The 17,301-nt window shown below is 45.9% G+C and overlaps 1 protein-coding gene across 1 annotated transcript in view; it reads left to right on the plus strand.

Moving 5' to 3' along the window:
- The window catches only part of LOC124556110 (doublesex- and mab-3-related transcription factor A2), a 176,167-nt gene that overhangs the window by 60,599 nt on the left and 98,267 nt on the right, over nt 1-17,301 (plus strand). Inside the window, exons 3-4 of the mRNA XM_047130133.1 lie at nt 9,530-9,678; nt 14,745-14,918. Of these exons, the coding sequence (XP_046986089.1) occupies nt 9,530-9,678; nt 14,745-14,918 (323 nt within the window). The remainder of the gene's footprint in view (nt 1-9,529; nt 9,679-14,744; nt 14,919-17,301) is intronic.

Below are 17,301 nucleotides of genomic sequence, written 5' to 3' on the forward strand. Positions count from 1 at the left end.
AAGCTCTAATATGTACAACTTGTTTTAAAATACTAGGTAACAGATATTTAAATACGCAATAAATGAAATGAAATGACAACGTATTTTACAACTGAACTGCAAGGAAGCGTTTATCGGCGACCCCGGAATAATTATTGTCACCGCTACTCTTAATGACAGTCGCACTGATCCGCGAGACAGTCTTAAAATTGTTACTACCCCAACTTCAAAAGATAAGTACCCTATAGCAGTCCGTTTTCAAAACATTCCGAGATTCTGCCACTCGGTTAGACAGTTAGTGCATTGCCTCCAAAATGATTTCTCGCAACTTTCGCAGAATTCTCCACGAAGGTAGACCAGGGTAACAATTTAAAGTTACGTGGCCCAAAAGTCACTCCGAAACCACAACACTTCAAATTTCCACGGAAGTAAATGACTTTTATTAGGTTAAATTAATCACCCCCAAATCCATCTCTTCCATCAAACATCACATCCAGATCGTTAATAGCTCGACGGTTTGATATGAAACCTGTTCGGATCACTCACAGATGCATGCTCTAAGCTGCAACATTCGCCTATAAAATCGAAAATGACTAATCAGAATTCAACACCCCGACTCTGCTAACAGCAAAGGTCATATCGTCAAGGCGCACCCAAACTCAGGAAATCAAACAGAACACGTGCCATAGTCAAAGTACGAAGCAGATCATTGCTCCTTCGCTCTTATGTCAGAAATGTATGTTAGAATGTTTGTAGGTTATTTAGCAGTATTGCGTAGTTTCTTGGTGGAGATTTCAACGTAATGTGACGAATATGCCACCCGTGGTTTGCAGGATATAATACTCTGAAACCTTGAAGCAGGTGAAATACAGACCAAAATCTTAGGAACGTTGAATTTGCTACCTGGGGCCACTGCAAGGCGTTGGAGGAGATTGCGAGACACAGGGAATATTCGGCATAAACCATTATGAAATCGACTAAAAATAAACGCTCCGCAACGGATTCTGTACATCACTACAACGTCACGACGAGATCCAACGACGACTACAGATGGTCTGCGGATCCTGAGGAACTGCAGTGTCGACCACATAGTCCGACAGTGTCGAACTGCTCTGGTGGCTAAAATAACCGTGTGTCTAATCTGCCTGAATCTATGTACCTATATATACGTCACCTTCTGTATGCAACAGGCGATGCGCAACGAAAGGGAGCTGGCTGAAATACAATTATATTAACCAGACTGCAAAATGTTCCTATCATAGCACAAAAAAGCTAATATGTCCTAGACAGAGCTGAGGATGTAAAAGTAGGGATCTACTTTTCGACTTCATTTGGCAGCTTCAAAGACATTTAAATCAAAACATCTTGACATATTCGCGCTTTTTTACTTGCCAGTATTAGTACCCATGTCATGTAATATAATGCATCATATCAAGTGAAGTAACATGATACGTGTTTTACTAAAATGTAGACTTTCACGGCCGGAAATATCATGTCCATTATAATTATCCGGGCTGTTACGGCATGGTCAGTTGACGAATTCTGTGTCGATTCCCAACGTTTCGTCTCCGACTGCGGGAGACATCTTCAAGGGGGTCCGTAGCTCAATGGAAGGTCCAACACACCCACTGGCTCGCTGCTGACTGCCGCTAAATTCCGTGTCCGCGCGCTCCCACGCCGCGGCGTGTCGTCACGTGTTTTGAAAACGTCAGTGCAATTGGCCGCTGTCCGTCGCCGTCGATCGCCGTTGCCATCACCCAGTAGTGGGCGGGTGGTACACATCTTCTTTAACACCGGCATCCATATGCCATTTAATTCCATTGCTTTTCAGCCAGGGAACCACAATATTCGTTTCGAGGAGACGCAAGTACTAGCGGCCACAAGCGGGTATTACGAAAGGCTCTACAGGGAGGCAATCGAAATCGCTAAACACCCTAATAATTTCAACAATAAGGAGGAGGGTGTGAAATTAAACGGCATATGGATGCCGGTGTTAAAGAAGATGTGTACCACCCGCCCACTACTGGGTGATGGCAACGGCGATCGACGGCGACGGACAGCGGCCAATTGCACTGACGTTTTCAAAACACGTGACGTCACGCCGCGGCATGGGAGCGCGCGGACACGGAATTTAGCGGCAGTCAGTAGCGAGCCAGTGGGTGTGTTGGACCTTCCATTGAGCTACGGACCCCCTTGAAGATGTCTCCCGCAGTCGGAGACGAAACGTTGGGAATCGACACAGAATTCGTCAACCGACCACGGCATAACAGCCCGGATAATTATAATCGACATGATACGTGTTTGCATGTCATAGAACACGAAACACATCGTTGTGAATCCAATATGGCATTTGTCATGTCGTTTAATATGACACAACGTGTCATTAAAGTTTAGAATGCATACATCCTCACTCTGGAATACTTTCTGTTATAGATGCACTCCAACTCTCGGACACCTCCTATTTCTTACACCCCTCACCATACATGAAAGAGGGTATAGGTTTTGGGGAGAAATGGTCCCCTCGAGGAAAAAAGTCAACCTACCCCCAGAAATAAAGAAATTGTTTTAGAGTTCCCTCAGGACCAAATCAACCATCAGAAATTGTATCCCTCCAGAAAAACTTTTTTTAGTTACTATATGTACCCTCCTAAGACACATAATTTTATATGTTGTTTACTATGACTGGCAAACCTTTGGATTTTGGGTCACAGGATCAGGGACTTTAGCCTATGAATTGCAAGATGCAGGTGAGCCAACACCCTGGAGCTAAGAGAGCTCAGTGCGTTGGGGAAGTAGGGTAATCCATGGAAAAGCGCGAATAAGTGAAGATGCTACGATTTAAATATCGTTAAAGCTGCTTGATAAGTCGAAAAGCTACTTCTCTTCTTTTACGTCGCCAACCCTGCCCAGGACATATTCGCCTTTTTTTGTTCTATGATAGGAGCATTTTTCATTCTGGTTCGCAACTTACACTCTAGCATAATTTAGTCATTAGACCGCCATAGCTTGGCTGTCGATTTAGATTTTTGTTGACTCGCGCGGTAACTGATCTGGTATGGTTTTTTATTGTCTTTCGAACCATGTTTCTTATATCGTGGCTACGAATAGAGCTTTCAAAATCAACAGGACGACCATTAATTATATTATATGTCTACTTTCTCACAAAATTTGAACCTATTCGCAAGGTTCTGAAGCACAGAAGTGTCACGCGTAAAAAAATTCACAAAAATATTTTTTTTTTTTTTGCACGTAACATTTGAATGAAGCTAGATTTTTGAGAGAGTGTTTTCAATTTTGTCGTAAGAATGCATTTTTTATTCACCTCATTCACTTTAAACCATTTCCGGGCATTCAGCGCACGTGAAAACTAATTTTACGTGGTACATTTATCTTGACTTTCAACCATCGTATCGCGACAACTGATAAAGATTATTGGATAAATAAAATTTGTTTTGACTTTATCCAATTCGTACAATTTTAAAGTAGAAGTGGGGCGCTTCAAAACCTCCCAGTAAACGTGTTTTGATTTGAGTGTTTTTGCACATAAAATCCGAATGGTGTACGTAAAAATGGTGCTATTAGCTGAGCATTAACCCAATTAAAACCTTTTGCAAAAGGAACTGAAAGATTTGCACAATCTGCCTGAACACCAGTTCCGGTTGGTCGTTCTAACCTTATTTGATATAGTATAATATAGCTGTAGTAAGATATATTTTCGAATGGCTATGCAAATGGCCGCTGATCTGGACTAAGCCAGAAGCTTTTAACCCCATGTTCCTAACTCAGATAGGAACCGAACACCAAGACCCCCACCCAGACAGCGATTCTGCACGCGACCTTTCCGGACGTACTTGTTAGAGCGCTTTAACTTTATAACGTTACTCAGTAACAAGGTATTTCAAAAATATACATCCGATTTCAGTGGACTATAGTTACTACAAAAATGAAGATACAAACTTGGAATACATTTTAAGCCATTCATCGGAACTGAAAGTTTACTTTGGCGCCAGTTGTAAGTTCTCCGTTCATGTGGTTACTGGTAGTGGTCTATATGGCGCAACTAGCTCGCTAGCTGATCGCCCAATTCGAGGTGGTGGTAACGCAGGAATAAAAGACGTTTTATTTTCTGTTTCAGCAGGTGCAATTCAGTTATAACTATGCGGGATGCTTTTCGTCGAGAGTAAGGCACTACACCTCCTACTGCTCAAAGTATCCGACGATGGCAGCAGCAGTTTCAACACACTGTTAATGTATAGGAAAATTTACAAGTCACTCCCATGTGACTCGTTAAAAACGTAGAGCACATTCAACATACACTACTGGCCATTAAAATTGCTGCACCACGAAGATGACGTGCTACAGACGCGAAATTTAACCGACAGGAAAAGGATGCTGTGATATGCAAATGATCAACTTTTCAGAGCATTAACACGAGTTTGGCGCCTGTGACGACACCTACAACGTGCTGACATGAGGAAAGTTTCCTGGTGAAACGTTGTTGTGATGCGTCGTGTAAGGAGGAGAAATGTGTACCATCACGTTTCCGACTTTGATAAAAGTCAGATTGTAGCTTATCGCGATTGCGGTTTATCGTATCGCGACATTGCTCCTCGCGTTGGTCGAGATCTAATGACTGTTAGCAGAATATGGAATCGGTGGATCCAGGAGGGTAATACGTAACGCCGTGCCGGATGCCAACGGCCTCGTATCACTAGCAGTCGAGATGACAGGCATCTCATCCGCATGGCTGTAACGGATCGTGCAACCACGTCTCGATCCCTGAGTCAACAGATGGGGACGTTCGCAAGACAACAACCACCTGCACGAACAGTTCACGACGTTTGCAGCAGCATGGACTATCAGCTCGGAGACCATGGCTGCGGTTACCCTTGACGCTGCATCACAGACAGGAGCGCCTGCGATGGTGTACTCAACGACGAACCTGGGTGCACGAATGGCAAAACGTCATTTTTTCGGATGAATCCAGGTTCTGTTTACAGCATCATGATGGTCGCATCCGTGTTTGGCGACATCGCGGTGAACGCACATTGGAAGCGTGTATTCGTCATCGCCATACTGGCGTATCACCCGGCGTGATGGTATGGGGTGCCATTGGTTATACGTCTCAGTCACCTCTTGTTCGCATTGAAGGCACTTTGAACAGTGGACGTTACATTTCAGATGAGTTACGACCCGTGGCTCTACCCTTGATTCGATCCCAACGAAACCCTACATTTCAGCAGGATAATGCATGACCGCATGTTGCAGGTCCTGTACGGGCCTTTCTGGATACAGAAAATGTTCGACTGCTGCCCTGACCAGCACATTCTCCAGATCTCTCACCAATTGAAAACGTTTAGTCAATGGTGGCCGAGCAACTGGCTCGTCACAATACGCCAGTCACTACTCTTCACAATACACCAGTCACTACTCTTGCTGAACTATGGTATCGTGTTGAAGCAGCATGGACAGCTGTACCTGTACACGCCATCCAAGCTCTGTTCGACTCAATGCCCAGGCGTATCAAGGCCGTTATTACGGCCAGAGGTGGTTGTTCTTGGTACTGATTTCTCAGGATCTATTCACCCAAATTGCGTGAAAATGTAATCACATGTCAGTTCTAGTATAATATATTTGTCCAATGAATACCCGTTTATCATCTGCATTTCTTCTTGGTGTGGCAATTTTAATGGCCAGTAGTGTATATCATTACGAACCAGTGAATAAGAGTCGATGGAATCGAAGTACTCATCGTGGCCGAAAAGTATCCAAGAGACATGTATTCACTGAAAAGGTCATGCCCATTATCTTTTGGGAAATCCCAGGACCCTTATTGGTGTACATTATCAGAGAACCAGGGGTAGCATTAGAGGCTCTAAACTTCCTCACCCTATTTGTTTGTTGCTGCTCTACAAAACAGTTTTCCTTGTCGCATAATCCCACCGTGAATGCATCCAAACAAAGTAGCTTGAATATGAAAGATAATTAGAACAATTAACATATCTTGGGATCAAGATAACTGAAAAATCTTTCTACTTATCTGAAAATATTTGATTCATTCTTCTTCAGTCGTTGTTCTAGATGCTCCAGTTGTTTAGGAAATAAGTACTCGCTGCAAGACGTTCAGTTATTGTCATAAACGAAAAGCTTCATGTTTTCTCTATAAATTATTCTCAAATTTTATTTGTTTCCACAACGTAAGTAACATACAAATATTGCTAACATTATCCATTTTATCCTTTCCACAAAGTACGTGACCTAAATGTCTTATCTGTGCAGTATACACAATGGAACTGCCGCGAAACAATTACCCATGATGAGAGCTCACGATATGTGTTCTCGAATAGTTGAGTGTTTCACAACATATCAATTTTTTACGTAATTTTCTTTAATTCGTAGATATTATGTTAATTTTGCCCATATAAGTTACTACTTTTCTTGTTACGGTCCGTTAATTCTAATGTAAGTAACATTAAACATAAATAATTATTTTGAGTTGGGTGGCGGCGCTAATACCAACTTTCTCACAAGTAGTTTATGGAAATATTGGAATTTTAGCTACATTGATTACTGGCAGTGACCACTTGTAATTAGTTTTAAATCTATAAAAATGATAGTAATAACGTGATTTTTCATAAGTTCCCCGAAATGTTTCATTTTAAACTTAATGTAAAACATGCAATGGAAGGTCAGTTTTCGAATAATTCAAAATTATAAATAACACATACTGATCAAACCTGGTCATGAAAAATTATAGTTATTAGCTTATCTGATGGGTCCCGGGATGACTTAGAGTGGGCAAGAGATTATCTACCAGAGATGAATGTGTATGCAGCAGAAGAAGGCAGCCCGTGGTTATAAATGCTCTTTATTACTCATTATTTACAATCATTCGGTCTTACTGGCCACGGTTGTTGATCTCTGGAACCTCGGCGAGTGCCATCCTTGTCAGCAACGTCGCATACCGAACACCCGCTGGTAGTGCGTCAGGCCCTGTGTATATCTGATTTAACCGAGCCCATAGCAGACCTGGCCAAAGCGTTTGTTGTCCGAGAGAAGGCGGCCAGCGTCCCGAATTCCGCACTGGAGGATGGACGCTACGGCTGGCTGCCCCAGGCCTCAACGGGGCTGAGGGGACCTCAGTTCAACCCCGGAATGTGGGGAGACGGTTGGATGCCGACGAGTAGACTCACGTTGGCGGTAGAGTGCAGGGCTGCCGAGAACCTGGGCAGTCAGGCAGCAGACACTGGTTCGAGGCCCAGAGACGGTGTTGTGACCTGTGTCATAGAAAAGTCGGTGTTTCCATGGCAGAGTCCGACACAGAGTTGGTGTTGTAACATAGACCAACTGTGCGATCATGACTGTCAGGCCCAGTAGGTACAAATACTACTGGTCATGAGACTGGTTATGTGGTAGAGGTAGCACTGACGCATTCTTCCGTGACGCAGAAGCTCGTCGGAGGATGGTCAGCGTCCGGGGACTTGGTCACTGCCTCGCGGAAGGAGGTTTGAAAGAGTGAGCAGCTGGCTGCTGAATGTACTGTATCAGCACAGGTCACTGGCAGCGGCGGCCGGTGCCTCGAATATAGCACTGCGTCTGCAGACACCCTTTGATTCATTACACTTAGTTGGGTAAACGTGCCATCTAATTTTACTGGAAATGTTAGCTTTTGATTGTTTGTGAAAAACGCATTATACACTGACGGAAAAAATCGCCACCAAGGAGGAGTGGGAGGCTTGTTTCTACATCCGAAGACGACGTCTATTCTAATTTCACCAGTTGCATAAGAGTGACGCTAGTAATGCCACTATGAGGATGCAAATCATGTTTGCTTTAAATACACGCTGTAACAGTCGTGAGCGTTACTTACCTTTGAGACTGGATGATGTTAGTCAAGAATGTCTTTAAGGCAACAACGTACCGAGTTTGAACTAGGTCGTGTAATAGGTCTACGACAAGCTGAACGTCCCTTCCGCGATACTGCAGAAAGGCTTGGCAGGAATGTAGCATGATTGCTGGCAGCGGTTGTCTCGAAAATGCACATCCGCAAGGTGCCCAGGCTCCGGACGGGCACGTGGCACTACCGAGCGGGAAGACCATCATGTTCGGTGTATGGTTCTGATGCATCGTACTGCATCTGCATCAGCAGTATGAGCATTAGTTGGCACCACATTCACACAACGAACTGTTACAAATCGGTTACCTGAAGGAGAGAACCGCTTTGTAGCGTGTATTCCACTGACCCCAAACCGCCGCCATTGGCAATTTCAGTGGTGTGAGCGAGAGCTCAGTGCAGGGCAGGGCGGAGGTCTGTTGTGTTTCCTGATGAACCGGGCGCTGATGACCTCATTGTTGTGCGCCCTAAAACACTCATCATCATCAGCATCCTGATGATAGCTGGTTCGGTCTCGGTGCCAGTGATGACGGTGTGTTGGTTAGAAGGCCAGTTGAGGGCGTGTAATCAACCAGTCTGCTTGGTAGACACAGTGGACCTACATCTAGAGTTATGGTCTGAGGTGCGATTTCATATGACAGCAGGAGCACTCTCGTGGTTATCCCACGCACCATGACTGCAAATTTGTTTTTTTGCCATTCATGAACAGCATTCCAGGGTGTGTTTTCCAACAGAATAACACTCGTCCACATTCTGCTGTTGCAACTCAACATGCTCTACAGAGTGTCGACGTGTTGTCTCGGGCTGCTAGATCACCAGATCTGTCTCTAAGCTTGCACATATGGGACATCATCGGACGACGATTCCAGCGTTATCCACAAACAGCAATAACCGTCTCTGTTATGACCAACTAAGTGCAACAGACATGGAATTCCATCCTGCAAACTGACATATGGCACCTGTACAACACATTGCACGCACATACGTATGTATGCATTCAACATTCTGGCGGTTACACCCGTTAGAATGTACCAGCATTTCACATTTGCAGTGACTTATGTCGTACTTCCATTAAACTGTGATCTTGCAATGTTAATCACTTAAATAGGTTACCTAGACACACGTATTCCCGAAATTTCATTACTGTACATTAATTATTTTTTGGCGTTGCTATTTTTTCCATCGGTGTATATCCCCTGTAAATGATGCTAATAATTGTTTTTGAGAGTGAATAATACTATAGAATGTGTATAAAAGATGTCAGAGTACTCAGAAAACTCAAATGAAAAAAAAGTGGTATAAATGACTTACCATTATTTCTGTCAACAGTCTCTCTTGAGACACGCCTTTAAGCCAAGATAAATGTAGACAACGTCCAGTTTCATTACAAGCCCTAATGCACTGCTTTTCATTATTTTCGAATCACTTGCCTAATGGAAGCAGGGAGTACACCTTTCCAATACAGGTAACACAATTACGATTTCAGGGGAAATGTTAACGGTCATTTTAAGTGGCGTGCTTCATTTCCTCTATGAACATTAGTTTCCCACCTCGTTCGCATCTGTTGATACTGCTGTGGTAAATCCAGCCCGTGAGGGCGAGGAACATGCACTCTGCTACCGTGGCTGCAGCGCACTATGTTTGGTGGTCCTGCAGGTGGCGCTGAAGCGGCAACAGGCGGCCGAGGACGCGATCGCGCTGGGGCTGGTGGCGGTGACGACTGGCGCCGAGTACGGGTTCTTGCCGCAGGGGCCCATCTTCGGCATGAGCACCACGGCTCCCCAGAGCGAGCCCTCCGCAGGTACGTGTTCTTTCTTCATTTCTTCTTTTCTCAAGTGGAGATGACCACAGTTACTTCAAATGGTTCAAATGGCTCTGAACACTATGGGACTTAAATTCTGAGGTCATCAGTCCCCTAGAGCTTAGAACTACTTAAACCTAACTAACCTAAGGACATAACACACATCCATGCCCGAGGCAGGATTCGAACCTGCGACCGTAGCGGTTCCGCAGTTCCAGACTGTAGCGCCTAGAACCGCTCGGCCACTCCGGCCGGCCAACAGTTACTCCCTAAATCCTTGTCAGTGGGTCAGTACCAGCATCCTTTATGGTTTTGACCTAAATTGGGTAGCAATTTAGTTTTAAGTATCACAGCAAAAATAAAATTTCAAGTTGTGACCACGAACCTTGGTGATTGTGTTAGACCTTCTCCTCCGCCATACACCGCTTGGTGGCTAGCGGAGTATATACGTAGATGTAGATGCAGATATTTTACATTTCCGTGTAACACACTTTTACCACCGACGGATAACTTGGTTCTAGAAGTCTACATTTTGGTTGTGCACATTGAAAATCACCTCGTCGTCATTCTGGGAAGCCTATCACGCGATGGTTTCTTCATCTGAGGGAAGAAGAAGAAGTCACTGGATGCCATGTCAGGAGAGTAGGGGGGCCAGGCAACATTTAGTTGCCCAGAGAAACAGTATGTGTCTCTGTGTCCTGTTCTGAATGAGCTGAAGCGTTGCCGTGCAGTAAAAATATCCCCTTGGTCAACTTCCCGTCAGTCCAACCTCCGTAACCTCTTCAGGTGATTTGGGTAGTATGCTGCTGTGACTGTATACCGCTTATCGGTTAGCACCTCACCGTAGCAATCCCAAAATCACTAAAGATCAGCTTACCCCATGATGATTGGATGTTCGCTATTTTTTTAGAGGTGATGAAACAACATGTTACCACTGTCTGCTCTGCTCCTTTGTTACGGATCGTAGTGATACACCCAGCTCGCGTTTATGGTGACTATGCAGCTATAGGACGGCATCTGGATTAGTCCCACACAACTGCCGAATTTCCGAAGCTACTTCGGTTCGTCGGGCTATTAGAACGGGTGTGAGAAGTTCCGGAACCCAGCGGGCAGCAGTCTTTGTCATGTCCAAAATACCGCGTGAGACGTCGAAAACTGATCCATGACTGGTTTTCACTTTTCCCACCATCGCCTCGAATGTGACACGACGGTCCTCAAGCGCCAGAACCTCTACTTGTCTTGCGACTCCAGGTTCTTCACAGAAAGAAGTCTTCAGTCTCGTCATTCAGATTTCTTTGATCGCACAGGAAGCGTCTGCGCCACCTAATTGCAATGCCATGTGTTGATGCACTGCTCCTATACTCTTCCAACCAGTCAGCATGAATTCCAGCAGCGTTGTTACCCTCCATTGCAGAAACGAATTACCAACCTATACTCTAGCTTATTATTGAGGTATGCCATTTTGTTTTCACTACTGTAGTGGCATGCTGTGGTACTACGGAGTGGGAGTTTCATCGTGTTCCAGGGCTGCAGACATATATCCGAAAACAAACACAAAATTAATACCCTAGCCTCATTTTTTAAGGTGATAATTAAAAGTTTCTGATTGCCCCTCGTCTGCAGTGTTGACAGCGTTTTCACTTCGACGCTCAGCCACAGCACAGCTGGCTGGGACTAGTGCGAGAGTACTAAGATAGTAGCCTTGCAGAGCCCTAGACAGTGTTGTGGGCTGGTGTAACTATTTTTTGCACTGACACACCCAAAAAACGCTACCAATATTTACTGCAGCCTCCACCAAATTTATCAGTCATCTGTCCTTGAGTGTTTCGAATGGTGCAAAGCTCATGCTTACCTGTATTTTTCCTCAACTACGCAAGCACCAGTTATAATCTTTTCCACGACAAAATTTCTATTTTCTGTAAGTGCTTTCATCTCACATACCACCAGATCTGAGATCATAGTTTTTAACGAAATCACCACAAACGAGCTGCCACCGACAGATACAGACAGAGATTCACGTAATAATGACGGAAATCAACAGAGTCGACCACCGACATTTACGGGTGTGGACAGGAACGTCCAGTTTTTGCAGTTTTCGCGCAAGTTCTATTTTGAAATTTTCAGCTGTTGCCTACGACGCTATTCAGTGCAAGAATTTCCGTACCTCCGGCACCAGCGAACTTGGCACTATGCGGGGCGGTGGTCGGTGACTGTGGAAATACTGGACCTGGAAGTATCTACACTGGCCATTGAAATTGCAACACCAGGCAGGATAGCAAGAAATGAAATTTTAGTTACTGTGCATATACAGTACAATAGGAGGAAAACCTCATTAAGTTTCTAAATGAGTTGTGTGTAAAAAAAAAAAAAATGTTCTAGCTTATAACGTCGTTCGGATGCTGCGTTTAGGGGCAAGGGGTCAGCACATTGCTCTCTCGGAAGTTGGCGGCTATGCAGACCTAGGAGCCGCTACTTCTCATTCAAGTAGCTCCTCCCACGAGGCTGAGTGGCCCCCGCTCCAGTACTCCCACCAAGGAAAGATCGCTGGCAGTACTGGAAATTGAAGCCGTGTCCTTCATATGCCAGTCAGCCGTCTGACCATTCATCTACAGAGTTGGGAATATACGAGCCCCTGTCCAGGCCGTGAAAGCCCAAGGGATGTCTACCGGTCGTCGTGTCGTCATGAGGATGCGGTATGGAGGGGCATGTGGTCAGAGCACACCTCTCCCCGCCATTTTGCAGGCGTTCCACACCGTGCAGCCGCTGCTACTCGCTTAAGTAGCCCCTCAGTTGGCATTACAAGACTGAGTACATCCCGTACTTGTCCTCCCACCAAGGAAACATACTTGCCAGTACTGGGAATCGGACTCGGCTCCTCCACATTGGGGCCGTATATGCTGACCACTCTGCTAAAGACGCTAACATATAGGGATAAACAGGGTGCGAAATTTAGTGCACCACCTCTGGCAGCAACAATGGCTATAGCCCAGTTGTGCAAAGAGTCGAACTGAGCCTAGATGACAAATGCGGTGTATAGACACCACGAAGCTAGTTCGTCGAAGCGTGTTGGAACAGTGCTACAATGCAGAACGGAATATGCACTGATCAGCCAGAACGTTATGACCACGTACCTGTTAGCTGGTATGTCCACCTTTGGCTCGGATAAATGCGTAGCCTCATCGTGACATGGAAGCAATGAAGCCTTGGTAAGCCGGCCGTGGTGGTCTAGCGGTTCTAGGCGCTCAGTCCGGAACCGCGCGACTGCTACGGTCGCAGGTTCGAATCCTGCCTCGGGCGTGGATGTTTGTGATGTCCTTAGGTTAGTTAGGTTTAAGTAGTTCTAGGTTCTAGGGGACTGATGACCACAGATGTTAAGTCCCATAGAGCGATTTGAACCATTTGAATCTAGCCTTGGTAAGTCACCGGAGGGAGTTAGCACCACGTCCGCACACACAAGTCACCTAATTCCCGTAAATTCCGGGGAGTGGAGCGATGAGCTCTGACGCCATGTTCAATCACACCCCACATGTGTTCGATCGGGTTCAGATCTGGCGAGCTGAGGGGCCAGAACATCAATTGGAACTCGTCACTGTGTTCCTCGAACCACTCCATCATATTCCTGGCCACGTCACATGGCGCTTTATCACGCTGAAGAATGCCACTGCCATAGGGAAACATGATCGTCATGAAGGGGTTACGTGGTCTGCAACCAGTGTACTATGCTCCTTGGACGTCATGGTGCCTTGCACGAACTCCGCTGCACCCCTGGATGCCTATGTGAATGTCCTCCAGAGCGTAATAGAGCCGCCGCCGGCTTGCATCCATCCCACAGTTCAAGTGTCAAGGAGCTGGCTCAAATGGCTCTGAGCACTATGGGACTTAACAGCTATGGTCATCAGTCCCCTAGAACTTAGAACTACTTAAACATAACTAACCTAAGGACATCACACAACACCCAGTCATCACGGTCAAGGAGCTGTTCCCCTAGAAGACGACGGTTTCGTGCCCGCCCGTCGGCGTGATGAAAAAGGTATTGGGATTCATCAGACCAAGAAACGCTCAGCCGCTGTCCCCAACGTCCAGTGATGATGGTCACATGCCCATTCCAGTCGTAATTGCCGACGTCGTGGTGGTAACATTAGCACATGCACAGGTCGTGGGCTACGGAGACCTATCGTTAGTTGTGTTCGGTGCACTGTGTGTTCAGATACACCTGTACTCTGCCCAGCAATAAAGTCTGATATTAGCTTCGCCACAGTTCGCCGCTTGTCCTGTTTTACAAGTCTTCCCAGCCTACGACGTCCGACATCTGTAATGAGGGGTGGCCGCCCAACTCCGAGACGTCTGCATGTGGTTTCATCTTGATTTCACCACGTTTTAAGGACACTCACCACAGCACTCCTCGAACACCCGACAAGTCGTGCAGTTTCCGAAGTGCTCGTGCCTAGCCGCCGGGCAATCACAGTCTGCTCTCGGTCAAACTCAGACAGATCGCTGTCCTTCCCCGTTCTACACACGGACAGTACGCTCACTGATACTACATGCACCGTGCGTGTGTCTGACTAGCAGTCATTCCTCGCTAGGTGACTCTGCTATCCCATAGACGGGCTTATATCGATAGTAGGTCGGTGGTCATAATGTTTTAGCTGATCAGTGTACCTACATATTTATCGAGCCCGTACTAGTCATTTCGGTTATACGCATCAGGATGGTTCAAATGGCTCTGAGCACTATGGGACTTAACATCTGAGGTCATCAGTCCCCTAGAACTTAGAACTACTTAAACCTAACTAACATAAGGACAGCACACAACACCCAGCCATCACGAGGCAGAGAAAATCCCTGACCCCGCCGGGAATCGAACCCGGGAACCCGGGCGTGGGAAGCGAGAACGCTACCGCACGACCACGAGATGCGGGCTACGCATCAGGAGAACAGGAAGTGAGAAGCGCCTCTCGTGTCCACAGAGGGCAGTGACGGTGGCGACAGCAGCGGCGGCAGCGGGGGCGAGGGTGCTACGACGGCGACGGCTACGACGGCTGCGGCGGTGGCTGCGGGGGCGGCCAAGAGCGCTGCTCAGCGGCCGCTGGCGGCCGGCTCGCTGGACCTGCTGGCCAAACTGTTCCCTCACAAGAAGCGCTCCGTGCTGGAGCTGGTGCTGCGCCGCTGCGGCGACGACCTCGTCAAGGCCATAGAGCAGTGCGTGCCCTGCGACCCAGCCGCCGCAGCTGCGGCCGCTGCCAGGTACTACCAGTCTCTTATTTTACGAAACAAAAATTTGTGTTCATTTGTTACATTGTGCTCAACAACCCCAGGTTTTGCTACACCAGGAATTTCAATGGCCCGTTGTATTCTCCACAAAGCTCGGAAACTGTACGGATTGGTTAGCCACTGACGGTGGATATTGTGAAATTCCTGGGCCCCTGAAGTCAAGACAGTCCTTAACCCCATCAGCAACTTTCTTTGCCTTGTTGGACGGTATGGTTTTTGGCAAAAAATTCATGAAAAACAAGCAAGTATTAGCAGGTGCACTATCATTGTGCAAAAGCCATGAATAATTTTGTCACAAATCCGGATTTTTTTTTTTTTTCGGATTGCTTCAACTAAATAGTGTTGAACTTTAAGTAGTACTCTGTATTGATCATTCGACCTTGTGGCAAGAACTCATGGTGTACTATTCCGTTAAAATCGAAAACCACAGTGGAATCGTCACATTTGTCCGCACATTTCGGGGTTTCTTCGTTCTTGGTTTCTATGACTATGCCTCGGCGATCGTTCTTAATCATTTCTTTCAAGTTTCGTCGATTATACTGTCTGATGATATGCTGAGGCGTCCAGGGGCTTTTTCGAAACGCTTATGCCACTCGCAAACCAATGCTTTGATCATAATAGATTCACAAAAAATAAATATTTAACATTTCTAAAATTTTGCTACACTTTATTCCTATATAATTAAAAAATTTAATAAAAAGCACCCATTCGTTCCTATACAAAATAAATACTCGTCGGTGCTACCAAAACAAATGTAATCATTTCGAGAACTGACAACAGACTAAATACGAGGGTTGTCCAGAAGGTAAGTTCCGATCGTCATAGAAGGCAGCCGCCTGTGCTTTCCGATAATTCTCTACGCTGGTCTATAGCGCGTAGCCTGCGCCCAAGTGTTGTCTTCGTATCCAGCGTTTCATGTGAACAGAGATGATACTCAGGACGAGCCAATTATGGCTGTGTTGTGGGTGATTGGACACTTCCCATCGAAAAGGCTGCAGGAGCGTTTTCACTGCCCCACAGAGAGCGGCTAAGAGTTGCCATGAAGAAGAAAGTGCGTGGCAGTTGTGTTAGGTGGGCTGCATTCATTAAGGCGAAGCCTCTCATCAGGCCCTCCCACTTGGCGGGAGACATCGTTGTTCTAGGCACCTTTACTCGCTCACAGTGCGCTCACAACTGAAAAGAGCGTCTTGATGCGATCGACGATCATACTAGAGACACTACCCAACACATCTGTGCAAAGCTTCATCGGGTTTTCACTGTGGTGTCCATTTCGCGACCGATCGGAACTTACCGGGTGGTCAAAAAGTCAGTATAAATTTGAAAACTGAATAAATCACGGAATAATGTAGATAGACAGGTACAAATTGACACACATGTTTGGAATGACATGGGATTTTATTAGAACAAAAAAAAAAATACAAGAGTTCAAACACTGTCATCTGAGCAGAATAGCAATAATTAGCATAACAGAGTAAGACAAAGCAATGATGATATTCTTTAAAGGAAATGCTCAATATGTCCACCATCATTCCTCAACAATAGCTGTAGTCGAGGAATAATGTTGTGAACAGCACTGTAAAGCATGTCTGGAGTTATGGTGAGGCATTGGCGTCGGATGTTGTCTTTCAGCATCCCTAGACATGTCGGTCGATCACGATACACTTGCGACTTCAGGTAACCCCAAAGCCAATAATCGTACGGACTGAGGTCTGGGGACCTGGGAGGCCAGGCATGACGAAAGTGGCGGCTGAGCACACGATCATCACCAAACGACACGCGCAAGAGATCTTTCACGCGTCTAGCAATATGCGGTAGAGCGTCATCCTGCATAAACATCGTACGTTCCAGCAGGTGTTTATCAGCCAGGCTGGGGATGATGCGATTCTGTAACATATCGGTGTACCTCTCACCCGTCACGGTAGCAGTTACGTTTTGCTGTCTAGCGCCATCTGTCGGAGATTTTGTGAACTTTGTTCTTTTTTTTTTGGTTCTAATAAAGCCCCATGTCATTCCAAGCATGTGTGTCAATTTTTACCTCTCTATCTACATTATTCCGTGGTTTATTAAGTTTTCAAATTTATACTGACTTTTTGATCACCCGGTACTTTCTGGACAACCCTCGTATACGATACGTCTAACTAAGACTGTACAGATGGATTTGTCTGCCGACTCAGCAACGAAAAAAATCGCATGAATCGGACTAATATAACAAGCGAGATTACAAAATTCCCATTCCTTTATGAACACACCTCGTATGTGCAACAGTAATTTTGACCGTAATTGCGGATAGTGGCGCACTGAAGGTGGTTCTCGGTATTGGGAGACTACGGGGAAAATCGCCGAGTTATTTACGTTC

Source organism: Schistocerca americana, chromosome X (genome assembly GCF_021461395.2).
Source record: "Schistocerca americana isolate TAMUIC-IGC-003095 chromosome X, iqSchAmer2.1, whole genome shotgun sequence".
In the NCBI taxonomy this organism is placed as follows: domain Eukaryota; kingdom Metazoa; phylum Arthropoda; class Insecta; order Orthoptera; family Acrididae; genus Schistocerca; species Schistocerca americana.